The 27696-nt window shown below is 44.6% G+C and overlaps 2 protein-coding genes across 2 annotated transcripts in view; one reads left to right on the top strand and one right to left on the bottom strand.

Moving 5' to 3' along the window:
• Window positions 1–10944, top strand: part of LOC138803852 (guanylate cyclase 2G-like) — a 39703-nt gene extending 28759 nt beyond the window's left edge. Inside the window, exons 15-22 of the mRNA XM_069987922.1 lie at window positions 887–1064; window positions 1203–1343; window positions 2239–2431; window positions 3982–4156; window positions 4942–5040; window positions 6533–6624; window positions 8345–8450; window positions 10735–10944. Of these exons, the coding sequence (XP_069844023.1) occupies window positions 887–1064; window positions 1203–1343; window positions 2239–2431; window positions 3982–4156; window positions 4942–5040; window positions 6533–6624; window positions 8345–8449 (983 nt within the window). The 3' untranslated portion in view covers window position 8450; window positions 10735–10944. The remainder of the gene's footprint in view (window positions 1–886; window positions 1065–1202; window positions 1344–2238; window positions 2432–3981; window positions 4157–4941; window positions 5041–6532; window positions 6625–8344; window positions 8451–10734) is intronic.
• A 2875-nt stretch (window positions 10945–13819) lies between these two features.
• Window positions 13820–26886, bottom strand: Tectb (tectorin beta). Its single transcript, XM_069987887.1, has 10 exons — window positions 26811–26886; window positions 25747–25937; window positions 24085–24227; window positions 23908–23980; window positions 20397–20500; window positions 20172–20255; window positions 18376–18538; window positions 17389–17461; window positions 15610–15642; window positions 13820–13869 (listed from the first exon to the last, which is right to left on the bottom strand). The coding sequence occupies exons 1-10, from the start codon at window positions 26884–26886 to the stop codon at window positions 13820–13822; spliced, it is 990 nt and encodes a 329-aa protein (XP_069843988.1).
• Between the last annotated feature and the right edge of the window lie 810 nt (window positions 26887–27696).

The following is a 27696-nucleotide window of genomic DNA, read 5'->3' as shown; positions in this document are numbered from 1 at the left end:
CCACTTGAGCTATAGTGCCATTTCTGATTTTATAGTGGTTTATTGGAGATAAGGGGGGGAGGATTGGGTGGAGAGTGGGGGCGGTGGGAGGATGGGAAGGGATGGGAAGGGGAAACAAAGGAGGAGGCTAGAGTCTCATGGACTTTCCTGCCCAGGCTGACTTTGAACCTTAATCCTCAGATCTCAGCTTCCTGAGTAGCTAGGATTAGAGGCGTGACCCACCTGCACCTGGCTTGCCTTCTCTTTCTTAATGTATATAGCTTATATTCAAGATTCATCCATATCACAGGCCATTCAGTTTCAATTGGCATCTGTGTGTCTTTGACACAAATTGGTGTGTTTTTATTATGTTTTATCACAGTACCTTATACCAAAGTATGTCTGCATTATTTTCAAAGCATTATTTTCTTTTACAAACTCTGGGTTAACAGATGTTGGTAGAAGCCAGTGAGGAAGGAAAGATGGTTTACAAGCTTGGGCAGAGATCGAACATGGTAGTGCTGTTCATTATCTGTTAAAATTGCTTTATGTAATGTAGTACTTGGAAGGAAAGATTGCCTGATTCAGGGGATTTTCACCACCAAGTACTTGTCCATTCTTGAAATCAGGTTTTCAAGAATGAGTCATTTCAAGAAAAACTCAATTAAAAAATCCTGATTTAGAAACTGATAAACCAAAAAATGTTTCTAGTTTTCAAATCAAACGCTTCATTTTTCTAGCTGAAAAGTATCTGTTAAGCTATCCAGACTTCCCTGGAGTTCTAAGCTGTTCCATTTATTTAAAAATTCAGTTTACAAATTTCAAGAGCACAATGACTGTTTGAAGGGAAGGGTAGCAAATGGAGAAACACAGACATTTGGTTACCTAAACCCCAAGTGAATTTCAGAAATCATCAGGCGAATCAAAGACCCCAGGACATCTGTCCCACTGCGACCGTCCCTGTCTGAGGAGAAAGGCAGCGAAAAGATCATAGTTCTGGTGAGGGCGTGCTGGGATGAGTCCCCACAGAAAAGACCCCCTCTCCCTTCCATCAAGAAGATGCTACGAGAAGCCAGTCCCAAAGGGTGAGTGGATTCAGCGGTCTATTGTCAGCTCTTCTTTAGGGGAGGGGAATGTTCTCGTGGGACCTTGAGCTGGAGTTGGGCTTCATGGTGGCCCCACGGTTCTTGGTAGAAGACAATAACATCTGAGTTCTTTTAAAGCCATGTGAGCATACTAGATGGTATGCTGGGCAAGCTGGAAGTGTATGCTAACCACCTGGAGGAAGTGGTAGAAGAGAAGACCAGCCAGCTGAGGGCAGAAAAGAGAAAGGTGGAGAAGCTTCTGTGCACAATGTTGCCCAGGTATTCTGGGAGAAACTTGGTGGGGAGATGGGAACAAAGGGAGAACAGCGTGATTGTGGACTAGTTTCAAGTGCAGGAATTATTTCCAGTGTTATTTACCTAAAGTGATGCTAAACTCTTATAAACTGGGCAAATATTTTTTTTAATTTAGTACAATTTACTAAGGGAAATAGAGGCAACCCTCCCTGAATCTATCTATAGGAATCCCAAGTGTAGTAGTTTGTCATGTAGGAGGTAGTAGAAACAACAATGGTAAAGCCACCACTAGATGGCACTCGACTCTCACGAGTCTGATAAATTACTAACATTACAATTGTTACCTCTGCACGGCACAATATGTACCCCAACCCTCAGATTCAAATATTGCTTTGTTTTTTGGCTCTGTTTTCACCTATGCATTTTTAGAAGAAGCATTATACTAAATATTATACATAATCCTTAGTAGAAGCATTTGCTGTTAGAATTCATACACATGTATTTGCCTAGGGGCCAACGAAGAGGGGTAGGGATTTGACTGTGCTGATAATGTGAGATTGGTTGGTGGACACAACAATATTGATTTGTGGATTGGTGAATGACTGCATTCACTTTCACATCTGCAGTTCAAATCTTCACCAGCTCTATAGCTAGGGGTGGAAAACGAGACATTTTCAATGAGAACCCCCTTTTTGTCTGACTATTCCCCGTGACTCATATCGACCAAGGTGAGCCCTTCTTTAGAGAAAATACAGGTAATGACTGGAGGTGAAAGGAATTCCTCCAGATGATAGGTTTTGCTAACCGAACACCTAGCCCTGCCAAGACAAAGAACCTAGGAAGGCAGCTTTGTAGGAACTCTGAAGAGGATGAGAGATACAAGATCCTGTTTAGAAACAACCTCTTCCTCTGGTTTCAGCTTCATTGCAGAACAACTCATAGCTGGAGAGTCTGTGGAACCAGAACATTTTGAGTCCGTGACGATTTTCTTCTCAGACATTGTCGGATTCATAAAACTGTGTTCTCTCAGCTCTCCCTTGCAAGTCGTGAAGCTCCTTAATGACCTGTACAGTTTGTTTGATCACATCATACAAACCTATGATGTGTATAAGGTGAGGCTTTCGGTTTTGGACTGTGAGGAATGTGTGTTCTTTGTCAGCCATTGCTGGGGCCTGATTGAGGTGCCCTCCCTCACCGCCCCCCTCCCCACCATAAGCAGGGAGAAAGACCCCATTCCATCCTGGCTGTTCATCTGCATTCATGGCAAAGATTCCTTATGCTATTCCTGCTTGTCTTCTTGGAAGAGGGTTTGAATACTCATGGATGCATGTGCTTGTCTAGAGCCACATCTGCTCCCTTCCATTATTTGAACCTCTCAGTAAATGAATCTCTAAAGAGGCCTTAATTAACCTTCTGCTGAATAACTCCTCCTTTTTCCTCCCAAACAGGCTTCCTCCATGTATGGAGAAGCTTTCAAAGATGCCTTTGCATCCAGTGCAGGTCTTGCTTCTGTTGTGATGATCCTTAGCAAAATTCAGGGTAATGAGAGACTTGTTAAAGGGAACAGTCACCTGACTGGCACACTACTAAGGAGAACAATGAATACGGTTACCCAGAGTGAAGAAGAGTCTAGGAGGACAGCAGAGCAGCAACAGCCTGACTTTATTTGCGTGGTGAGCAGAGGGCTGTGTTGTGTTCATCCTCCGACTTTTCCAGTGGAGTCAGACCAGGGCTTGTGGGACAGCACCATAGGATTATGTTCACACTTACCTGGTGGGCAGTCTCCACTGCACCTGCTCCAACCGTGATCACAGGTCTCTGCCTGGGAGAGTTGGAGAGCAAAGGGGACATATCCCGGTTAGCCCCTAGCATCCATGACAAACAATGGCACGATTCAAGCGTGAAAGGGTGGGATGCATCACCCAGGCCCAACAATAACTGAACCCACCCTGCCTGGGCCAGCACCACCTGAGGTTTCCCATTGGGAGTTGCTTTTCCAGTGATGCTTTGTGTGTGTGGATATTACAGCTGGTTTGTAATGTCTCATGGTATGGAGAAGTGGCCCAGAAGCAGATTAGAATTGTCCAATCATTGACATTATTAATAATTATTATTATGTAAGTTCGGGGTCACCATCAGAGAGATGTTCCTGGCTAGTGCTTGAAATCACAGCTTCCCATGTCATCTCTTGTATTCTATCAAATACAGTTCTATCTGAAAAAGGTTGAGCACTAAGCTTCTGCTTATCATTGGCTTCTCTGTTGTGGTGGAGGATCTGAAAGCTGATCTTATGTAAGGGATTGTGGGATAAGGGGCTGTCTCTCTCTCTCTATAGCAATATGGTATGTGTGATGTGTGACTGCATGGAGCCCTTGTTGAGAGTGAAATGGATTCTCCTTGCTGCCTGGCTAGCAGGCACTAGCCTTGGGCTGGGGAAATAGGCTCAGATTTTGAAGGCCTACCCAGTGGCTGTGGTGAGGAGAGCTCGGGAGCAGAAGGCTTTTCCAAGGGGTGAGGAAGAGACCAGACATGAACTCGTGTGGGTTAGAGATCAGCGAGTGTGATGCTCAAAGCCAGGGTTGGTAACGACCCTACTTCCATCTCCCTCTACCCGCCATCTCCCTCAGGGAAGAGTAAGTTGGCTCTGTCACTGTGCTTTCAGGTGGAAACCATTGGAGACGCATACATGGTGGCCAGTGGGCTGCCCATTCGCAATGGCAGCTGGCATGTGCAGGAGATTGCCACCATGGCCTTGCACGTCCTCAGTGCCACCATCCACTTCCAGATCGGACACATGCCTGAGGAGAAGCTCAAGCTCCGGATCGGGCTCCACACAGGTATTCAGAACAGAGGGCAGGTGGCCTTGGAACAAAGGCCTCTGAATGGCGGCTGGAAGGGAGGGTTTGCCCCCCGACCCGTCCCCCATCCTAGGCCTGCAGCCATTGAAAGGTAGCAACCTCAGGTGATGTCTTTGTGCATGTATTTCTGGTTAGCTGAGTGGCATGGTAGAAATAAGGACACATAGTGAGTCAGACATGTTTTGAGACAAAAGTAAAGAGGACAAAAAGCAGGACAGGTCTCTTGGGTTGCTTTTCTTTCATGTGTCCGTGTCAAAGTCTCCTTGGTGAGTTCTCTTTTGATCAAAGCGTAGGCATGAGGCCTGTGTAGTACAAAACCTACTTGGTTTAATACTTTTTCTGTCACTGTTTTGAAATTCTTAAAACTTTCTGAGCAGAGAGCCTGATATTCTTCACTTTGTACTGGGCCCTGAAAATGATGCACTGGGTGCTCCCTCCTCCCTGACCTTCACGTCTCCACAGACGTGAAACCTGATTTCCCACCAGCATTAAATAGTCCCACGTTGGTGCTTTAATTAGGCTTTCTTGACATCTGTAGTTCACGTATAACATGATAAATGGTCATTCATGCATTGATTCTGTTTTCCTCAGGAAGGAAGTGGGGTTCTCTCCATTGCTCGATGGAAACACCAAATGTAGTATCAAGTTCTGCCACAAGAGGGCACTTGTTGAATACTTATTGACTGGCTTTGTTGGCTTGCTATGCAGCCATGAGCCTAGAGGTGGAAATACCAAGTCAGGGTCATGAATTCTTCCTTCCATAGGCCCTGTGGTGGCTGGCGTAGTAGGAATCACCATGCCCAGATACTGTCTGTTCGGAGACACTGTGAACATGGCATCCAGGATGGAAAGCAGCAGTTTGCGTGGGTATCACTTTACAGTACTCGCTGAAGGTGAACGCAGCACCAGCTGCCCCTTCTGGCTCTCATCTTTAAGCAGAGGATGTTTGTAGAGGACACATTTGCATTTGTATATCTGGTTTCTAGTCGCTTCTCTGGAAGATAAGATCAGCATCTGCATGAGACTACACCAATCATAAGCTGTACAGACAGGGCTTTACACTGCGTTCTCATGGGAATTATGTAAACAAGCATGGCTTCCTCCTTCCAACTTTCTCCTTTAAACAAACACACACACACAAGAAATCAGTTAAACAAAAGAGGAAGAGTTGAGAAGATTTTCTGCACGGGGTTAAACAGTAACTAGTTTAGCTCTTATTGCCCACAGAGTAACTATTTAACTTTACTGTTTAATCTTATAGGCAACTGTAGAAACAAGTGAATGAATGAACATAGCCACATTTCAATATAACTTTATTTGCAAACAATACAAATGCATGAAGAGTAGGCCAGATATGGTGGTAATTTTCTTTACCCTGATGTACAGTATATTGCTGTATGACTAAGAACAAGCTATATGACTAAGAACTCCAGGAATAGATCACATTCTTCTTGCTTTATAATAAATTCATTGTGTTGACTATCACTAGATACATGAATGTTATTTATCAATGGAGAAACAGAAAAAAGAATTAATAATTTGAGTTTTGGAGAGTTTGTATATTAACACTGTTTGGAATTTATAGATCACACACAAACACATACATACAAATTGTCTCCCTCTGATGACTTCATTGTCTAAGTTAACCAACCACAACAAGTATAGATTCAAACCCTCTGTTAGTTTGTAAGGAAAGATTTCCAGAACAAGTTCAGAAGGTGATTGCTTATGTAGCTTCTACACTTGATCACAGTTGCATTTTTAGCTACAGCCAACATTTCTTTTTAATGTGTGGGTGCTGATTCTGGAGCTTGAACTACTGGACACTGTCCTAAAACTGTTGTGTCCAACACTGGCACTCTACAACTTGAGTCACATCTCTATTTCCAGCTTTTTGGTGGTTAATTGGAGATAAGAGTCTCATAGACTTTCCTGCAGGGCTGGCTTCTAATTTTGATCCTCAGATCTCAGCCTCCCCCGAGTAGTGGCGAGGATTACCGGCATGAGCCACTGGTACCCAGTGTATAGCCAGTATTTTCAGCAATATGTCCCAGAGAATCCCTGGAAGTTTGAGGAGCCCAGGGATTCCCCGTTCTCAGGGATTGCCAGCACTGCCTTCTATTGTGAAGCTGAATATGCTAAGTTTGAGTAGGTCTCCCGAGGAGGGCCCCCATAGTTTGTAATCCTAGCTTAAAGGGACCCAGATTTCAGACATCCTTTGTGCTTTGTTTCATGAGAGGTCCCGAGGGATCAAAGAACTGGCATGGGGAGCTTCCCCATCCAAAGCAGCCTCCCCACACTGACTGCCTCTCTCCCCGATGAGGTGATAAGTAGACAATGATTGGTTTCTGGCAGCCCTCCGGATCCATGTCTCTCAGAGCACTGCAGGCGCCCTGCTGACCACGGGAGGATACGATTTGCAAAGGAGAGGTTCCATCCAAGTCAAGGTAAGACCCAGCCAGCTCTGTCTTACTCTCCCGATTAGGGTCCTAATGCACAGACGGAGGGATTCAGTGGGAAGAATAAATCTCCACATTGTGGTGCATGGGAGCCTCATACGCCTGTCTTGGGAGTCTCCAACACTGCACCAGCTGCCTTTAGGGAGGGCTGGGAGGGCTCTCAAACATGGGATGGCCAGCAGAAAACACATCAGCTAGCACCTCGACTGGCTCCTTACACGGGCCTCCTTTCTCTCCGCCACAATAGCCCTCAGCCCCCACCCGAGCTCCCCACACAGCATCACCCACAAAGCAACAGCAAGCACCAGGACTGAAGATTCCTGAAGCCCATGGGAACACATCTATACCTTCAACAACTACCTCATCCATTGTCCTGCCTTCTCTGTCCTGGCATCTGTCTGTCATGGAAGCACAATCTGACACTAGGACACAGTCTTATCCTTCCCTTCTGATTGTCCTTCCCCAGGGTGAGGGAAGGGGCCAGCTGCTCTCCTTTGCTCCTCTCAGACATGCGCATAGGGGGCTGGTCTCAATGACACTGGCTGTTTGCGCGCGCGGGGAGGGGGAGGAGATGGAGGTTGGGGGGACCGTGGCAGCCCAGAGAAAGCAGTGAAAAAAAGCCAGCTTCCTTCCTTCCTTCCTGGTGTGCTGAATGTGGCCTGGGTGTGCTGAAGTTCATCAACTGAGCTCAGGAATGCAGAAGACCTTTGTGAAAGGCCGCCATGGATGCCTAGATGGGAATCCTGTCCCATTCCTTCCTAGCTGACTGGTTTGGAGATTTGGTTTTGTCACCTCTAAAAAATATGGGGGGCTGGGAAGGTGGCTCAGTGGTAGAGTGCTTGCCTTGCATGTATGAGGCCCTGGGTTCGATTCCTCAGCACCACATAAGCAAAAAGAAAAAAGCCAGAAGGGGCGCTGTGGCTCAATTGGTAGAGCGCTAGCCTTGAGCTGAAGAGCTGAGGGACAGTGCCCAGGCCCAGAGTTCAGGCCCCACGACCGGACCTCCCCCCCAAAAAAACCAAACAAACAAATAAAAAATATGGGGATGGTGCTAAACACTGTGAGGCTTACATGTAAAAAATATGGGAGTGATGCTTTACATGCAAAAAATATGAGAGAGATGCTTTAGTTGGTACTCAACTTATATTGAGACTTTGAAGCTGAGTGCCAGTGGCTTATACCTATAATCTTAGCTTTTCAAGATGCTGAGGTCTAGCGCATCATGGTTCAAAAAGCCAATCCAGGCAGAAAAAAAGGCTGTGAGATTCCATTTCTGAGTATATCATCAAAAAGCTAGGCTGGAGGCATGACTCAGGTAGTATAGTGCCTGCCATGGGCAAGAAAGTCAAGTGAGAGCTTGAGGCCTTGAATTCAAGCTTTGGAACTGGCATAAAATTGGTGATGATGATGATGATGATGATGATGATGATGAGTGATGGTGGTGATGAGTTTAATTGATTTTACTAGTTTTTAAATGTGTGTGTGTGTGTGTGTGTGTGTGTGTGTGATGTGTTCAAATAAACAACTCTACCAGGACATGGCTTATTAAGAAGGCCCGAGGCAATCATCAGTATTTCTTCTACAGGAAGGCTTTTTCCTCCTCACACAGATCATCTGCTGATGTAACAAACAAGGCAGGCCTGGCCAGCCTCCCCATGCCCCACCCCTCCCCCCTGTGATTTAGCAGCACCTCCTCTGCCTCCCACAGGGCAAAGGAGAGCAGACAACTTTCTGGTTGAAAGGCAAAGAAGGCTTCACCAACCCACTCCCTGCGTTTACTGAGGAAGAAGCTTTTGTCCCACAGATCCTGTGAGGTGGGTACTATCTTCTGAGATGGTTGAAAAATCACATGACAGTTTGTGGGGTGCCAGCAGACCTATCCAACCTTGGTTGAGACACAACCCATAACCCCTACACCAAAGAGATGCAGTTCTGGAGGATTGAGTCAATCTCCCACTAGGGGGAGCTATTTAGCTGACTGCCTCATCCTGTCCCACCTTTGTCCCCAGCCTCCATTTCAATGAATTACAGGACCCTCCCCCCCACCTCCACACTTTAAATTTTTAAGTAGTTGTACAAAGGGGTTTCAATTCAAGATGACAGTTTATGGGTGCAATGAGTGATGTCCATTTGGATGGGTGGAGTAAGTCCCAAGAGTGCCAGTAAGCCTACCATAGCCACCAGACATCTCCAGCCCAATAACTCCCATTGCAGTGAACACATTTCATTGTGAGAGAGAGGAAGGGAAGGTAAAGCCTGGGCCACGGACCACCCCACCTTTCCCTCACAAAGTGACTGCCCTGCAAACTTGGCTGCTTATTTCCCTAGAAGCTGAAATCAGAAAGCACCTCAGGATGTGTTCAGGGACAAGGCTGTAAGGTGTGAGCAAGCCTACAAGTCCAGCAACACCAGGGCTAGACAAGAACCTTTGACAGCCTTGTCCAGAGACCTGCTCTGACTTCCCGTGAGCACAGTGACTTCACGAGGATCATGTCCTGTTCTCAGTTTATTGCTTAATTTCTTTTCCACCCACGCTTGCTTGCATCAGGGCTTGAATTTGTGGGGGGATTTCCCATCCATGTATCAAGAGCTAATTTTTAACATTTTCATTAGCATCTTCTAGTTGTACAGGGGGGAGTTTTATTTTGGTTTTTCCATACATACATTAAATGTACCCTGATCAAATTTACTCCACTCGCCTCCCTTCCCCCTCTCTTAATACAGCTTCAATGGGTGGCACTGCTGTTTGCATACAAGTATATAAAACAGTTTGAGCACAGTGACCCTCCTTCACTGTCTTCCTTCCCACTGGTCCCCCCTCCCTTCCCTGCCTCCCAGAACCAGCTTTACATTCCTGTCATTGACTTTGTTTTAGCATATATTAATTGTACAAAGGGGTTTTACTATGGTATGGATTATATTATACTTTGATCAGATTGACATGTATATATTGTGCTCCATCCAGATTAACCCCTCTAATGCTGTCTTATTTGTGTCTCCCCAGTCTTTTATTATTCAACAATGTGCAGTGGCTTCCTTTTGCCATCTTTATACATGGATGCAATGTATTTCAGTATAATTTACCCTTCATTATTTTCTGTCTCTCTCTTCATTCCCCTTCATCTCCCCAAACAGTCCCACAATGGCCTGGTGTTCTATCTATATGTCTGTTGATATCTATATCTTTTAGGTCTAGTTTCCCCAGTGAGAGTAGACGTTTGACCTTTGCCCTCCCGAACCTAGTTCACTTGACTTAACACGATGTTGTCCTCTTCTATGGATTTCTGGGAAAGTGATGGAGTTTCATTCTTCTTTATGGCTGGATACTACTTGATGGTGTGAATATATACCATGTTTTGTTTATCCATTCACTAGTTGTAGGGTATGTGGGCAGTTTCTACAATTTGATTATTGTAAATAGTGCTGCAATAAACATGGGTGTTTATTGTGCTTCACATAATCTTTGGTTTATATTCCTAAGAGTGGTCTTGCTGGATCATATGTTAGTCCTATTTTCAAGTTTTTGAGCAAACTCCATGCTGATTTCCATAGCAGTTGCACTAATCTACATTCTCACCAACAATATAACAGGGCTCCATTTCCCCCCCCCCCATGCCCTCACCAGCCTTTATTGTTTGTGTTTTTTATAGTCATTCTGCCTACCTCAGAGTTGTTGTAACTTGCATTTCCTTTATGATCAGAAATGTTGACCATTTCTTCATGTGCTTATCAGACATTTATGCTTCTTTGAAAACTGTCAGTTCAGTTCATTTGCCCAAAAGTTAATTGGGTTTTTGAGTCTTTGGGCATTTAGTTTTTTGAGCTCCAGTACATTCTGGCTATCAATCCCTTGTCAGATGTGGCAAAGATGTTCTCCAATTCTGCAGGCTTTTGAAGAGTTTATTGATTAAAATTTTAAACAAAAATGTACCCATCCATTCCTGTGAGGATTATTTTCTCTACACACACACACACACATACACACACACAAATAGCTCCATGTGGTTCCATTCAGTACATCTTTTAGTGGATTCACTGAGCAGACGGGTTTAAAGTACTTCTTTCTTCACATGTAATTTTCTTCTCATATCCACATAGCTTCTGTCTGGTTGCCTCTGAAGATGAATGACACGCTGCATTTGGGACCTTTTCCCATGACTGATCATGTGAAAACAAAGGCCACCAGTTAGCCAGTTTTTCCTGCTGGCTATTTGAGTTGCCTTTATAGAAATATTGGTGAATACTCTGTTGGGACACAAACTACCTTTGGATTTATTCCTCAATAAACTTGATACCAAATTTCATAAATGGCTTGGTGGGATTTTTGCCTTTCTTCAGGAAGCAGGACAGTAAATCAGAGTTCAGCAAAGGTGCTTTCCCAAGTGATCCATCATCAGTGAGACGCTAAGCATTACCAGATCAGTATTTCACTTTGCCCCTGAGGTGGATGGCTGAATTCTACAACCTTTACAGTTCTGCTCCCTCCTTCCCTCCTTCCCTCCCTCCCTTCCTCCCTCCCTCCCTCCCTCCCTCCCTTCCTTCCTTCCTTCCTTCCTTCTTTCCAGACTGTTGGTCATAGGGCTTGAATTTAGGGCCTGGGCACTGTCCCTGAGTACTTTTACTAAAGGCTAGCACTCTACCACTTTGAGCCACAGCACCATTTCCAGTTTTCTGGTGGTTAATTGGAGATAAGAGTCTTACGGCGTTCCTGCCTGGGCTAGCTTCAAACCACGATCCTCAGATCTCAGCCTCCCAAGTAACCAAGATTTTCTTCTTCTGTCAACCAGGATACCTAAGGGAGTGTTTACTTTTCCTCCTTCTCTGAAGGTCTGTTTGGCACTAATGAGAATTTACAAGAGAGATTGACTTGTGGGTGCTTTCTCTTACTCCTTCAGTAGAAAGGTCATGAGATGGAAAGGACAAATGGCATAGTGCTGCTGGCTAACCTTGGGCCAGAACACATACTCTTGCTGGCTTTATAGACAAGGATGACCCAAGAGACCCTTTCTCACCAAGGCTCATCATCTACAATGACTTAATCACCTCCACCTTGAGTGGACCTCCAGCACTGGTGTGGTTGAAGAATAAATGTAAGATGGAAACACTGGAAGTCTTCAGTAAGGGTGAGTCTAAGCAGCCCTGTTTGTGGAGCCCCTGGAAATTGACTTTCACCATGATATATTAATGCTGCAAACTATAGTCATGGATTTATTTATTTTAAGGCATTTTATTTATTCCATAGCACCCATGAGAGACACAAGGTCATAAAACATAATGATAAAATAAAACAAAACTAATGCAACATCATGTTAAACTCTGATATCCAAAAATTTATGAATTTGGCTATTTAAAATTTTTTGACTAGAATCAATAAACCATGTCTTCTATCCTTCGTGACTACAAAAATCTCCAAATTTGCAGAAGGAAGAGATCCCAAACATCAGCTTAGAGACCAACCTTAGAAAGCACTGAATTATTTATCTCTAGTCTATGGCTCAGCAAACTTATACTTCATGTCACCAGAGATTCAATAACTAGCTTAATTTCTGAATTCACTAAAGCAAATTATAAAAAGAATCAAACTGTAGATCTTAAGACTTCTCAAATACATGAAATATAGTATGCAGAAACATGTGATTTCAAATTGTAAGTCTAATTCAATTTGCATAATAAAAAACCCAGAATTCAGTCTTATTCTGTCACACTGTAGTCAGTTCTCTGCCAGGGTTGGTTCATTCAGTGTTCACGCTGTTAGTTCCTCACTGATATCAGTGTACTCTAGAACATGAGGTGGAGGTGGGGTGGAAAGGGACGTCCTAAGGGCATGCTACCATATAATTTCATCGGGGCCATGTTTGCATTTGTGTTTCTGATTGCTGTTAGCTCCATTCCCGTGGTCATATGACAGGTATAGACACTTGCCTGAATGTTTGAGGTAAAAGCTAAATGAGTTTGAACCATTCTCTATGAAGGAAGATTTCTTTTTTTTTTTTTTGGGTCTGGTCGTGGGGCCTGAACTCTGGGCCTGGGCGCTGTCCCTCAGCTCTTCAGCTCAAGGCTAGCGCTCTACCACTTGAGCCACAGCGCCACTTCCGGCTTTTTTCTTTTTGCTTATGTGGTGCTGAGGAATCGAACCCAGGGCCTCAGGTATGCAAGGCAAGCGTTCTACCACTGAGCCACCTTCCCAGCCCTGAAGGAAGATTTCTTAGAGCAAATGAGAAAGGTAACAGAGGCACTGAACATCATAAGGTATCTCGTAAGACTGAGTCACCAAGCTGAGAAAGACCTATGCTGAGGGAGTTGCTCCTTCCGTTGTCAGGGGCAAGTTCATTTCATTTAGCCAGTACTGCGTTGCTATATAAAATGGATGACTTTTATTCCTTTTGTAGTTTTCTCCTATTTAACTTTGCATCTTTTGAAATATCTATCCACTATAGGAATAAGGAATTTATACCTATTGAATGTCTATGTATATTTAAGAAGCCTATAAGAAAAAAACAAAGCAGGTTTAGTTAGTGTTTGGGGCTCTCAAAATGCATTTTCTTTCTGTTACTTAGGTTTCAGTAAAATGAACATACTCCACTGTCATTTCTCCATTGTTATTTGAAGGCTTTACAAGCACCCCAATCCTGCTTGGGGGCTTGGATCTGGTTCTTAAGTAGAATGAGAGAGAGCGCCTCCTATTGGGCAAAGCTGGCCATTCCTGTGCGTTTGGTGTTTGTCATTGATTTTGTGGTTATGCCCTACATTCTTCTCCAGCTGTGTTTGGTTAGATGTGTGAGGGTCTTTTAACATGAGGACTGCTTTCAAAGGACTCCAGGGCAGCCTTGAGTATGAGGAAAGAAGCCCCTAGAACCCTCCTCCTCACACCTATAAGGGACAGGGTTGGTGGGATCTAACTGCCACAGGAAGTAGCCTGAGGAAGTAGGGCACCAGAGAAAAACAATCACTGAATTCACACACACACACACACACTCACACACACACACACACACACACACACACACACACACACACACACATATCATTGGAATGCATATTTGGCCAAGCCTTTGTCTCTGGCCCCCAACAATGCAATCTTCTGTTTGTTCTTTTTGGCAGCAAAATAAACGAGTTTATCATTGCTGAGGATGACCTTGTGTTTGGGGGGTCTGGGGGAGGAAAGGCAGCTGCCGGCTAACTCTTACAGCAGGACACACACCCCCAGCATCACGATGAGATGATAGAAAACACCTGTGAACAAGAGTGGGCAGGAGACAGCGCTGAGCAACAGTCACACAAGGTCAAGGACAAGTCTACCAGTGGAAGCCACAACAATGTCAACCCAAAGAGGTTTCCATGATACTACAACATTTTGTGCATAGTCATTTCTGTTCCCCAAGAAATGGAGATCCCATGGTTCACTTTGATTAGGCTCCAAAAATCTGGTGGATAAACCCAGGTTGTGGAGTTCTGATGAATAAGCCCTTGATGACACATTTCACTACCAGGCTTTGGCTGTAGAACTTCCTTTCAATTGGAGTTGCTTTGTGTGTGTGTGTGTGTGTGTGTGTGTGTGTGTGTGTTTGTGTGTGTGTGTGTGTGTGTGTAACAAGGCTTGAACTCAGAACCATACACTCTCACTATTTTGCTCAAGGCTGGTGCTTTGCCACTTGAATCACACCTCTCCCTCAAAGCATTTTGCTAGTTAATTGGAGAGAAGAGTCTCATTGACTTTTCTGCCTGGGCTGGCTTCCAACCTTAATCCTCACATCTCAGCCTCCTGAATAGATAGGATTACATGGGTGAGCCACTGGTACCCCTGCTGTTTTACAAGATTTTCATGTAGTGATAGGAGCAAAGTGTGAATTTATGAATCAATAGGACTGTATTATCCCTTCTCCTTGTGTAGTTAATTCCCTTTCCTGATTCCAGTAAGACCTGTATCTTAGCTGAAGTGGTTCTTCCTCTTCAACGCTTCCCTGGCTGGCAACTAAATTATGTTCCCTGTCTCTCCTACATACTGGTTTACCTCGTCTACACTAGGAAGGTCAGTAATCTTGCTCAGTGCCTTTAGCTGTAATTAAGTAATCCAAACAACACCATGCATGATGGGGCAATTATTAGTTCATGTCAGAAGAAACAGAAGTACTAAGAGGTAAAGGCATTGACCAAGGTCACTTAGTTAATGAGGGACTCAAATATTTGTTGACGGAACAGATAATGGAAAATCATGTTCTTCCAACATAGAAAACCAAGTAAAAGCCCCTGTTGCTGGCTTCTCTGAGGTTTGGGGGTGTAGGGTCTAGTACCGCTTCATCCAGGCAAACCCCAGCTCCTCCTACGGGCTGGATGGAGAAAGACTTTTTCACCTCTGTCTCCTCCATCACCCATAGAGTTGCACTTTAAAGTATAAATGTTCAGGGGTGTGTGTGTGTGTGTGTGTGTGTAGGGCCTGGGGCTTGAACTCAGGGATTGGGCCTTGTGCCTGAGCTTTCTTATTCAAGGCTGGTACTCTACCACTTGAGCCACAGCTCTACTTCCAACTTTTTGGGTGGTTAATAAGAGTCTCATGAACTTTCCTGCTCAAGCTGGCTTTGAAACTTGTTCTTCAGATCTCAGCTTCCTGAATAGCTAGGATAACAGATGTGAGCCACCAGCACCCAGCTACATGTTCAATTCTTCCTTTTTTTTTTTTTTTTGTCGGTCTTGGGGTTTGAACTCTGGGTCTGGGAGCTGTCCCTCAGCTCTTCAGCTCAAGGCTAGCACCCTACCACTTGAGTCACAGTGCCACTTCCAGCTTTTTTCTATTTATGTGGTTCTGAGGAATCGAACCCAGGGCCTCATGCATGCGAGGCAAGTACCCTACCACTGAGCCAACCTTCCAGCTCACATGTTCAATTCTTAAAGGGGCCAAAGTAATCTTTGAAACACCCATCTGCTTTACACAAACATTACCCCGTGACATTTTCCAGAAGTTTCCTTTTTTCTTACCTGAGAGGCTATAGAGACTCGAAAATCCCCTGCCTAGAGTGAATAGAGAGAATATAGGTTTAAGAAAAGATCAGGGAGGGAGAAATTTCAAAGTTATGTTTCCAAAAAAACAAGCCTGAGTCCCACCCCTGGATAAATCACGATCTTCCATTGCCTTTAGAACACATTTTGGACTAACATTTAGTGATGTTTCCGTGCATACTCTTTTCTTCCTGGCTGTCTAAGACAAGAGTCAATAAACTTCTGAGAGGACCAGATAGTAAGCATTTTCAGTTTTGCAGACCATGTAGAAATTGTTTCTTTTCTTTTTTTCTTAAAATTTTTTTTAATGTAAGCACTACAGCTTAAACTCAGGGCCTGGGCACTCATTATTCCTTAGTGGTTTTGCTCATGGTTGGTGCTTTACCACTTGAACCACAGTTCCATTTCTGGCTTTGTTGTGGTTAATTGGAGATATCAACCTAGTGGAATTTTTTTCCCTGTCTAGGCTGGTTTTGAACCACAATTCTCAAACCTCAGCCTCCTGAATAGCTAGGATCACCGGCGTGAGTCACTGGCATCTAGCTAGCAAGTCTTTTTCTTAAGATAATGTCTATGTAGCTCAGGCAGAATTCTTAACCTTCCAGGCTGGCATAGCCACACAGCCTCTCTAGCTATGAATCCACACTGTTCTAGCAGCAGTATGCTGGTAGCTATGGACAATACCACCTACATGAACACAAGTCTCAGTGTTCTAATAAAACTTTATGGGCGCTAAAATAAAAATTTTGTATCATTTTTTTTTTGGGGGGGGGGGTCCGGTTGTGAGGCCTAAACTCTGGGCCTGGACGCTGTCCCTCAGCTCTTCAGCTCAAGGCTAGCACTCTACCACTTGAGCCACAATGCCACTTCCGGCTCTTTTCTTTTTGCTTATGTGGTGCTGAGGAATTGAACCCAGGGCCTCATGCATGAAAGGCAAGAGCTCTACCACTGAGCCACCTTCCCAGCCCAAATTTTGTATCATTTTTATGTGTCATGAAATAGTTTTAGTTTGGAACCACATAAAGGTCTAAAAATAAACCTTTCTTAGCTTACAGGCCCTCAGGAGGTGCCTGGGACTGGGCCCTGAGCATGGTTTGGTCACTAGACTTCACGGTACAGTTATTAAAGTCCTCTGTGTCCCCACAGGTCAGGTGTACCCTTAGAACACATCATCCTGCAGGTCATGGTAAAGGTTTTTAACAACTGTCTTTCATCAGACCTAGACTGGACTGAATCCACCAACTACCCCTTAACAGTAATCTTCCCCTTGGTGTCTGTCGTCTCTCTCCTTACAAGACAGTAAGTTCCTTGAGGACCTGGGCGGGGGTGGGGGGTGGGGGTGGGGGGGTGGGAAGAGGAGTGTTCCTTGAATCTTTAATGCCCATCCCAGGCAGGCAGTGTTGCCTGCATAGTAAAGGCTTGTTCACTTGCCCTTGACATTCTTAGAGCACAACTTGTCTATTATTGTGCACTGCATGTTCTATTTCGTAGCTCAGTACCTCTTCCTTTCTTGGATGGGGTGGGGTCATTTAGATTTCAAATGTAGAGAGAAGTTTTCAGGCTCACCCACAAACCTCACCTCCTGGAATGGCATGAGCTGCCCCCCTCTACTCCCACTAGGAGACACAGAGCAGGTGAAGACTGTGTCCACAGGCACACCTGGTTTGGCAATTCAGTCAACACGCTCAGACTGGCACTGCATGTGGACACAGTCCAGAATGCATGTGACTACTGGGAATGGGGGGTGGGGGGGCTTACTCCGCAGGGACAGCTCCACCACCAGGACGCCCCCTGTCTGGTCCCGAAGCATGCGCTTCCGTTTGTCACAGGTCTGGAGAGGGAGAGAGAGAAGATGAGAAATGAACAGAGCTTTACCTTGATGGGTGGGGGGTTTACATAAATGCCTTTTGATGGGAGAAAGGCTTTCACATACAGCCATTCTCATCTCAGGTACTTGAGAAGCAATCAGTTGCAAAATCTATTCTGTCTGGTTCATTTCTTCTTTTTATATAGTGTTGTTATTTATCCTCCCATCAACTGTACAATATTTCTCTGCTTATTTTTCTGATCTTGCACTCTTTGCCTCCTTTCCCTTTCTCTATCTGTTCTCAGCATAAACCAGCTTCTTGCCAAATGAGTCAGCTTCTCTCTGTTGGTTCCTATAGGCTGTGGGGGCTGGAGACTAACGGAAACTTCAAGGCCTTCGGTCCAATCTTGACAACAATTTGGAACTCGGTCCTTTTAAGCCTCTAGAGCAGTTTTCTTAAACTCAGTCAACACCAGACTTATCCGATGGTTAGAAGCATAGATTTCTGGCTCTCTCTCTCATTGTCCAATCAACTTTGACCCAGAATTTGGGCAGAACTCTCTAGTGTCCTGTCAAGACTAAATATGCCCAAAGTTTTGAGTTTTTTGCCAGACCTTGAATTCAAACCTCTTCAAAGCATTTTGAGGTCTGTTTCAAAGCATTTCTTGGGCTTCATTTTAGCCTCCATGGATGCTTAAGAGCCATAAGTACTTATTATCATGGTGGAAAGATGAGCAAACGAGGCCCATCAGGGTGAGGAACACACACCAGACTGGGCAGGTTGGTAGTGGCAGGATGGATATGCCTGGAGCTTCTGCTCCTGTAGCCAGGCCCTTTTCTCCAGGAAGTTCCTCTATGCACACTTATATTGACCAGGCTACAACTTCCCAGCTCAAATCCCAGCTCTACTATGCTCCTTCGAGAGAGAGGTGGCTCACCACTGGGCAGGAGAGCTTCTCACTGTCGCAGATGAATGTCTCACAGTGCAACCAAACCTTCGAGAGCTTGGGGATATTCTGGAACCGGAAAGCATTGAATTGGAAGGTTGCCCTGTGGTCCTTCCCATTCTCATGTACCAAGACTGTTTCGTCCGTGGGACAGCTAGAACACACAGGGAAAAAGGAGGACATGTCACACAGGGGAATTCCAGCAAGGGTTTGGAGGCAAATCTCTCCATAGCAGCTCTCCCCCAATTTTGAGTGCAGTTTCTCCCCTTTCTGAAACACTTTGATGGGCTTGAGCTTTATAATTTTGAGGTCCCGTTGAGGGGCTATGAGGTGAGTGTGTCTTCATTCTATAGACAAGGTACGATAGAAGGAAAATGACTTAGGAATGGCCACACACTTCCTAAAAAAGTGAGACTCTTGAGCCTAAGCTGGGGGCATGGCTCAAGTGATAGAAAGCCTACCTGTTAAGTACAAGGCCCCCAGTTCAAATTCTAGCACTTTCAAAACAAAGCAAAACCAAGTAAAAGTGAAATCCTGCCAGGCATGGGGGTGCAAATATGTCATCTCAGCACTGGGGAGGTGAAGCAGAGGCCCAGAAGTTCCAAGCAAGTCTGGGCTACATGGTGAGTTCAATGCCAGACTGAGCTGTCTCAAAAACTAAAAAAAATTCCCAAAGCTCTCCTCAGGAGTGGCATATTGAAGATGCCCAATTTTGAGAGCAGTGTCTCACAATACTGCCATAGAACTCTAAACTCAGGTCAGACCTGACATGGGTTTCTGTGTGTGGTATGAAGTTTGTCATGAAAATTTATACTCTTCCATTTAAGTTACACGCATATTACTTAACAAGTGTGGTAGAAATGCGGCTATATTTTTCATGTAAACATAGAAAAGCAACATCTGTCATCTAAATGTGTCCTCAGCGACACGAGGCTGGACCTGAGCGATGTCACCTCTGAGAGTTCACCAGAGTGAAGCGAGAGGCAAGTGTTGCCTTTGTATCTGGACCAAGGGTCAGAGCTACTTCTATTTGGGGTGCCTGCGTGGTGATGGAGTGGCAGATCACTTTCCAAGTTATGAAACAAGGCTTCTGGTAGGAGTGTTTGGTTAGTAAACCTGAGATCCTTATATGAACCCGTCTTAAAATAGCTCTTTTCAGCCTGAGTGGCCCGAGTAAGGTGTCAGCCAGTGGAAACTAATGTAAACAGAGCTCCAGGGAGGCGGGGGTGGGGGACAGAACGGGGTGATGAAGGGGAGAAGGAGGCAGATAGTGGGCAAGCCTAGATGCCTTGGCACTGCGGCTGCTTCTTGGCACCAGCTGTTCTACCTGCCCCTCAGTGACAGCTCCCTCCCACTGGCTGTTCTACCTGCCCCTTAGTGACAGCTCCCTCCCACTGGCTCTTCTACCTGCCCCTCAGTGACAGCTCCCTCCCACTGGCTGTTCTACCTGCCCCTCAGTGACAGCTCCCTCCCATTGGCTGTTCTACCTGTCCCTCAGTGACAGCTCCCTCCCACTGGCAGCTGCCTGCTGGGAGGCCTTCACACCCTGCACACAGGTCTCCTTCTACAGTAGATTATTCTTTGAGATAGGCGGATGGGTGTGCTGTTACAGGTACACCGACATGGACAGGAAACCCCTGCTAATCTATCGACTGTAATCTCCCCAACAACTCTGGTTTCTCTCCAAAAGGGCTCCAGTGTCTCCTCTCAAGCTATCCTAAGCCAGAGCAAAGGAGACCCAGGCATGCCTGGCTGGCTGCCCGGTAGTGACTCTGACAGGTACCTACCCCTTGTTGATCAGCTGCCACTGCAAGGGGTACATGAAGTCAGCAGAGGGTGTGGCCCAGCAGCTGTTCAAGACCACCTTAAATCTGGAAACAAAGCACATTGGCATTGCCATGAGGCATAGGCTTGTTTCTAGAACAATCTTGCAATTTAAACAGTCTCTTGGCTTGCCTTTTCCTCCTCCTACCCCATATATAAAAATATAGTCATAGAGGAAGTATACTTACCTAACACTCAACCCTTTGGCTTCTACTCCTGCAAAGAGATCCGAACCAATTTCAGATGTCTCCAGAACAAAGGGAGCTTCTTTCTTGGTGGAGAACTTGGCATTCTTTGGAAGGAAATAGACAGTAGGCATTATGACTTTGCAGACTGAGCGGTTAGGTCTGGTAGGAGCAGATGAATAGAGATGGGGAGGGATTGGAGCAAACTCCAGAGAACAAGCACATAAGACCCCGGAGACTCCTCCAGAGCCTGAGAAACTGTACTTCTTAGGATGCTAGCAGTATCACAGAAGGAGTGATATATCCTGTATACGAGATCCACTGGTCATAGTGACACCAGTACTATGCTTTATGGATGCCAACAAAATTTGGATGTGAGCTAGTGGTGAAAGAAAACTACCCCAAAGTTCATATCCTAGGATACATTCCTAGAGTCTTCTAGAATCTTCTAGAGTGAGGTACTGCTTACCCACACGTGCTTCATATTGGTCCTACAGGGTCTCGAATATAACACTTTCACTTTGGGCTCCACTGTTTTTAATAGGGGTGCTGACCAAATTGGATCGTACTCAGAAAAGAATGACTAGGATGGTGAATGAGCAATAATGAGAAGATTTAGCTTGAAGAAGAGAGATATTTGAAAGGCTATCCACAATATAACCAATTACACAGTCATATTTCAGGAGACAGAGCTGTGAGAGATGAGCAAGCGCTCAGGATGTTGGGTTTCATCTGCTGATCTAAAATGGAAGGCTCAACTCACTATGGTCTTGCCTCTGGAAGAGGCCACGAGGCCAGCCCTGAGCAATACTACAGAAGGGTTCTGGAATTTGAGTACGTAGGCCAAGGCTGGTGACCTATGAGTTATGTTCTGACTCTGGGAGTCTGTGATTTTTGTCCTCAGTTGCTTGAGTTTGTTCCATCCCAGGATTTGTCTGTTTCTTTTGTCTAAGGGGAATGGCCAGTACTGCTTCGACTGAATAAATCAACCTTAATTCCATTTGCATTCAACCCTATGAAGGCAACGATCCTAGGGGCCCTTGGAGCTCCATGTCCAATAGGGTCAGGCTCTATAGTCATGGGAATAGTTATGGTCTTGGACACTGATTTAGTGCCAGGCAATGTGCTAATTGCTTCTTAAAGATTATTTCAGATAACCCTCATAACAAGGCCAAGAGTCAAGTGCTATTAAGCTCCTGTTTTACAAATGTAGAGATGGAGACAGAGAGGTTAATTAACTTGTGCGAGGTCACACAACTTGTAAACAGCAGAATCAGCATTCATGGCATGGCCTATTTTCTCAACCACAAGTGCCAGACTCTCTTTTATTTTGGAGTGGGAGTCAAAATAACTTTTCACTGGGAATACCAACTATGAGTTCTTGGCAAAAGTAAGTGGGGAGTGGAGAGAAGAGAGAGGAAGAGAGAGAAAGAGAGAAAGCATGCTGAGTAGAATGAGTGCTATTTGGGGAGGGGAGCAGGAATTGGGGTTCTCAGAAGCCTAAGCAATTAGCAGTTGTATTTGGTTTCATTGTACTATGTAGGGCACGGCTCTGTTTCTGGTAATTTGATGGAAATATATTCAGGGGGAAGTTGTTGCTTCAGAAACACACAAGAATGCTCTCACGGAAGAAAAAGGAAGAAAAAAATACCAACCTCCTGGCTTGGGCATAAGAAAGGGAGTCTGCAGAAGGAATGCTGATTAGTACTTTGTACAAAGTACAAAGGTCTGTACAAAGGTAGTAGAATCTTTTTCTCAGTTCACCTGTCCTGAGGGGTTTTGGAGGGCCCTGGGAGAGGGAGTAACCTGATTTCTCCAGCAGTCAGGGAATTATGCTGGCCTGTCTCTACAGGCTGGACCCACTAAGGAACATGACCCAGGCATATGCACACGTGCCTCTCCATTTCTTTTTCTCTCCATTTCTCCCCTCCACCCCTCGTTCAGGTTTGATATATATGACAATCACGCTACTATGGTGGATGATGAGAGATGGTTTAAAAAAAAAAAAAGGGTTCTTGGTATCCCTGTTGCCTACTGTTGTAAACCTTCCTAGGATCACATCTATAATTGTATCTGGTTACAATAACAATTATTTACTTCTGATGGACTTGGTAGTAAATAGAATCCGTCATTAGGACATTCCCAAGGAGGGTGTTCACGAATGGAAGCCCTATTTTTTTCTTTTTTGCTAGACATTCTTCTGCAGGGACTGTAGCTGTTTTGACATCTTTTCTTTGCCCTGGTAACACATACTACATTAGTCCCTGATCATAATTGAGGGATTGCATGAGATTCCTTTTCTCAAGTGCTATCTACTAGTGGTATGTGGCCAGGGGCAGATCTAGGGACAGATGACCTTGAAACTTTTAGGGAGCCTTCTTTAGCACAGTCAAAATTTCAAATCCAGATTTAGTCACAGAGCCTTAAAAGGGACCCTGACATAAAGGCTTTGTGCCCTTCACCGGAAAGAAATCAAGATACCACGTTTAGGAGACACCACAGTTAGACCCGATGCAGCTCCAAGTGCCTGCATCGTATTGGACACATCTTTTTCTTCTCTGGATTCCAGATCCTTATCTGGGTCAGTTTAGGATGGGGCTGAGTTCCGCCAGGCCAATAGCTTCCAGGCATAGGTAAAGCAAGCTCAAAATTGATGGAGTTCCATGTAGGAAAGCATTTTCCCTTGTGAAATGAACCGGTTGGATGCTTTGCTGCTCTGCTCTCTGATGATGTCTGCCATGATGTCTTCCAGCTCTAATGTCACACACAAAGGTTTGTATTTCTGCCTCTAGCTAGCTGGGACGGTATCTATGCTCTATCCTCTCTCTCTCTCTCTCTCTCTCTCTCTCTCTCTCTCTCTCTCTCTCTCTCTCTCTCTCTCTCTCTCTCTTCTCTCCCTCTTTCTCACCACTTCTAAATGGGAAAGCAGCTGGGCTAATAGCCTTTGCATATTTAATGTCTCTGGAGCAATGGGCCAAACTGTGCCTTTAATTCTAATGACAACATAGGCAATGGGCCCAAACTAGACAATGAGGAAAGCCACTTACTGAAAGGCTTCAGAGACCAAAGAACTAGGAATAGAGGCCGCCCTTAAGTTTTCTCCATAGCTCTGTCCCAATCAGAAAGCTCAAAGCTCTGTGCTATTTTTTTTTTTTTTAAGAACTAGGTCCTCTGTGTAAATAACTTTCTGCAGTGCAAGAGCTTGTGACATAAACTAGTTTCGATGAAGAGTTAGATACAGGGTGTGCTGATGCCTGTCTACTGACTCTGCCTCAATTGTCTCATCTGTGAAATGGCCTTATACTTGTGTGACACCTTTTAGCGCTTCTATCTGGTCTCTGGATCTGTGTGTCTGTTCCATGAAGTCTACAAAGAAAGCTAAAGCTAAAGCTAAAGCCAAAGCCCGAGTTCTAGAATAAGTCTCTGCAAAGTGCTTGGGGTGGGGAGAATGAACCCCGAGGAAGCATCCTGTCCCCTGGGAAGGCCACAGGTGACAAAGATTGTCTGGACTTACAGTGTAGAAGTTGAGAGACAATTGACTTTCAAATGTGCCCAGGCTCCCGTTCTTCACATGAACAGTAGCCACTCTGAAAAGGGGAGAGAATTTTGCATAAGGACTGAAACATGCCTGATTGACAGGGACTGCAGCACCCACCCCGCAGCCAGCCCTCTAGGCCACAGAGCAGCTTACCTCTGGTCAAAGGCAGCCTGGTTCACCAGGTAGGTGGAGTGGTATGTGCAGGAGAAGGAGTAGTTCACCGGCTGGTTCTTTACAATCACCGTGCTGTCATTGGATACGATGTGACTGTAGAAGTGGTAGATGGGGGGTTTGTACTGGAGGAAGGAAGAAGGCAGTTAGGCCCTGTGTCCCACAGCGGGAATGAGAGTTCTGAGAAAAGTGAGTGAAGATGGTTCAGACAAAAACCTAATAAGTGGGCATGAGTATTTAACAGGGACACAGAATCCACTCTGTCTGAGGGTGCATTGACATATATATATATATATATATATACATATATACATATATGTATGTGTATATATACATATACGTATGTATATATATATATATTTTTTTTGGTTGGTCGTGGGGTTTGAACTCTGGGCCTGGGCACTGTCCCTCAGCTCTTCAGCTCAAGGCTAGCACTCTACCACTTGAGCCACAGAGCCACTTCCAGTTTTCTGGTGGTTTATTGGAGATAAGAGTCTCATGGACTTTTCTGTCCAGGTTGGCTTCGAACTGTGATCCTCAGATCTCAGCCTCCTGAGAACCTAGGATGACAGGCGTGGGCCACTGGCACCTGGCTGTTGATAATTTTTGTAAAGTCACTTCAAATAAAAGTGTTTAACGTAATCTAGAGCAATGTGGTATGTTGAAAAATAATTCATATATCTGTTGGGCTACTGGCCAAAACACTGGCTCCAAAACTTCTAGTTCTCAACATTAATGTTTTAGATTAATATCTTCACCCATCTTCCCAGGCCAGAATAGTACTGTCTAGTTCTTTGCTTTTTCCTGTTCCCAACCATAGATATTATTACTTCAATTCTTGCTTCTGACATGCTGACTGACATCCACTTGAGAAGTAATCGGGCTGAGACCACAGAAAGGATTTGTATTTCCTTCCATGGAGATATGCTCAAAAATGGAAAGCTTTGTTTGTCACACCCACCACTTATCCTGCCATATCTCTGGACCCTTGTGGACGTTTAGAAAGAGGAGTTGGACTTAGAAGTTCTTTGTGCTCATCCTCTGAGATCCATGGATGTAAAATCTCCTGGCAGTCAAGACAGTAGGAATACTGCGCCACATCATGAGTCAAGAAGACCTAACCTCTCTCTTTGACTATATCCCTATTGGTCGTGTAGCCTTGAACTCGTGACTAAATGGAGGCCTCAGACTTCTCTGTCATGTAATTGTACTAACCAAGAAAAAAAAATCTGTGCTTCCCTATTAGTTCCATGCTTCCCTGTCCTGTGTACTTCTCAAAAGCAAGTTAGGGATTGTGTTTATACTCTGGTCATACCTTTGCTCTTCCAAATGGACTTTATCATTACTTCCAAGCCTTGGGAAGAAGATGGATCCTTCAGCTGCCTCTCTGGCCTTGGAAGGATGGTGGCTTATGAGAACAAGTTCAGAACCTGAAGTGGGCTCAAGTTCAAGTGGGAATTGGCCTTACTAGCTCCAGCAAGCCCCAAACAGTCATCTAAACTAGTAGAAGAGGCAATTTTAGATCCTACCAACTTCTCAGGAAATTAGTCCGTTCTGTGTCTTCCCTAGGGTGATCCAAACTTCTCATTGGTGGGCTCAATTACCTTATCCTAAGCAACCTGAACCCATGTGGCTTTGCCTTACCTCGGACTGGGTTCCACAATAAGACTTGTTCTTAGGTGATAAATCTGGGATGACAAATTGGTAGTAGCCACCTTCATGGACTCCGTTGTAACACAGCCCCCCGAGGGCCAGCTGATGCACTTCCCATCCATAGGGGCACTCGGGGATTTTGGTGATGATGGTTTTGGGATAACAAAACACAAGAATGACATCTGCAAGAACACATCTATGGTTGGAATCAGATATGCTCATCATGTCAGTCTACTGAAAGAACTAAGGGTTCTAGCCACACTTGCACACGCACAGAGCAGTTGGTTAAAAGTGGTTTTCCACTCTTCTTCACTGGCTAGGATTTGTGCTCTCAAAACATAAGCTACTGAAATTCCACTTTTATAGTTTATGCTATATCTACTTAGTGATTGCTCTAATTAATATATAAATATATGTTTGGGGTTGACACTGGGGCTTAGTGGTAGAGTCCTTGCCTAGCATGCATGATGCCCTGGGTTCGATTCCTCAGCACCACATAAACAGAAAAGCCTTAAGTGGCACTGTGGCTCAAGTGGTAGTGTGCTAGCCTTGAGCAAAAGCAGCTCAAGGACAGTGCCCAGGCCCTGAGTTCAAGCCTCAGGACTTGTAAAAAAACCAAACAAACAAAAAATACATATATATTAGAAGTGGTCCATTAAAATTTTCACTCTATATTAAGGACTATATGAAACTACAGATTGGAATGTGTGTGTATGCATGTGTGTGTCCTATAAAAAATGAATAAGCATATAAATTTAACATTTAAGACCCCCCAATTCACATACAATATTGTAAAACAATGTTTATGGCACTGGACAGAAATTCAATATCTGAACAGAGAAAAGAGAAGATGTTATATGTACAGGGAGAGAGGGAAATTAAAAAAAAAAGTTTAATCCAATACATGTTTGAATGGCCTTGGGAACTTAGGTACTTCTACTTGATGGCATTTTTGCATTTTCTTAACAAAGACAATAAGGCCCTCTCTGTTCACTACAAAGGGAAGATTCTAGAAATGTTCCTTTCTAGGAAAACAGTGTGGTACCAGGGCATACCTGCTTTGTTTGGCGTGCAGGATCTCGCCAGGGCTTCTGTACAGATGGCCAACAAGACAAAGGCCCTTACCAGCATTGCTTCTGGGAACCAGGTTTTTGTCAGGCCACCAAACCAAACAGGCCAAAATGCTTGCATTCTTCCAGGGCCCAAGACTCGATCATTCTAGGTCAGAAATATGAGTGAAAAGTTAAAAATCAAGGATAAGAACAAACCAGCACATACATTCTCGTGGGGAAGGGGGCGTTTCCAAGGGAGATCAGCAATGCTGTTGAGGGACTCCTTACCACTGAAGCCTCAAAGACAGGCAATTTGCTCATGTTCCCAACTGCTTCATTCTCTCTGGATTGTGGACGCCGCCTCTCCTGATGCTCCCCAAAGCTCCAGTCCCAGTCCTGATGCCTTTATATAGCCTGCAGGTGTAAAAGAAACCAGCTTCAGATAAATCACAATGAGCAGGCATGCATTATCCACTGTGGGGGAAAGAAAAGAGAACCGCACACAAAAATCCAATGGGAATCTCAGTTACCACCTGAATCTCATTTCTGTTACTTTTCAGAGTTGGAAATTTTTTTTTTTTACCCCTTAACTGCTTCAACCAAAATTGGGAAGAAAGGATGACTTTTTCTTCCTTGTACAAACAAACAAACACACATCTGATGGGAGTCCAATTATTTTTGCACAGTTCCAGCGGTTAATTTTCTCCCTTTTCCATCTTGCTTGCTTATATTTTATGTAAGGGAATGAAACTTTGAATTTAAGGAGACTGAAGTCCAATGTGATTCCACCTGATAGTCAAACAAATCAGACTCTGGTCATGTAAACATTTTCTAAAGGTTATTTTTCTTGAGAAGTTTAAAAAAAGTGAACTTTGGATGTCTTTGCTCA

This window comes from Dipodomys merriami, unplaced genomic scaffold, assembly GCF_024711535.1.
Source record: "Dipodomys merriami isolate MVZ:Mamm:240054 unplaced genomic scaffold, mDipMer1.0.p SCAF_35, whole genome shotgun sequence".
Lineage (NCBI taxonomy): Eukaryota > Metazoa > Chordata > Mammalia > Rodentia > Heteromyidae > Dipodomys > Dipodomys merriami.
Note: the sequence above shows the minus strand (reverse complement) of the source record. Positions and strands in the feature narration are given on the sequence as shown.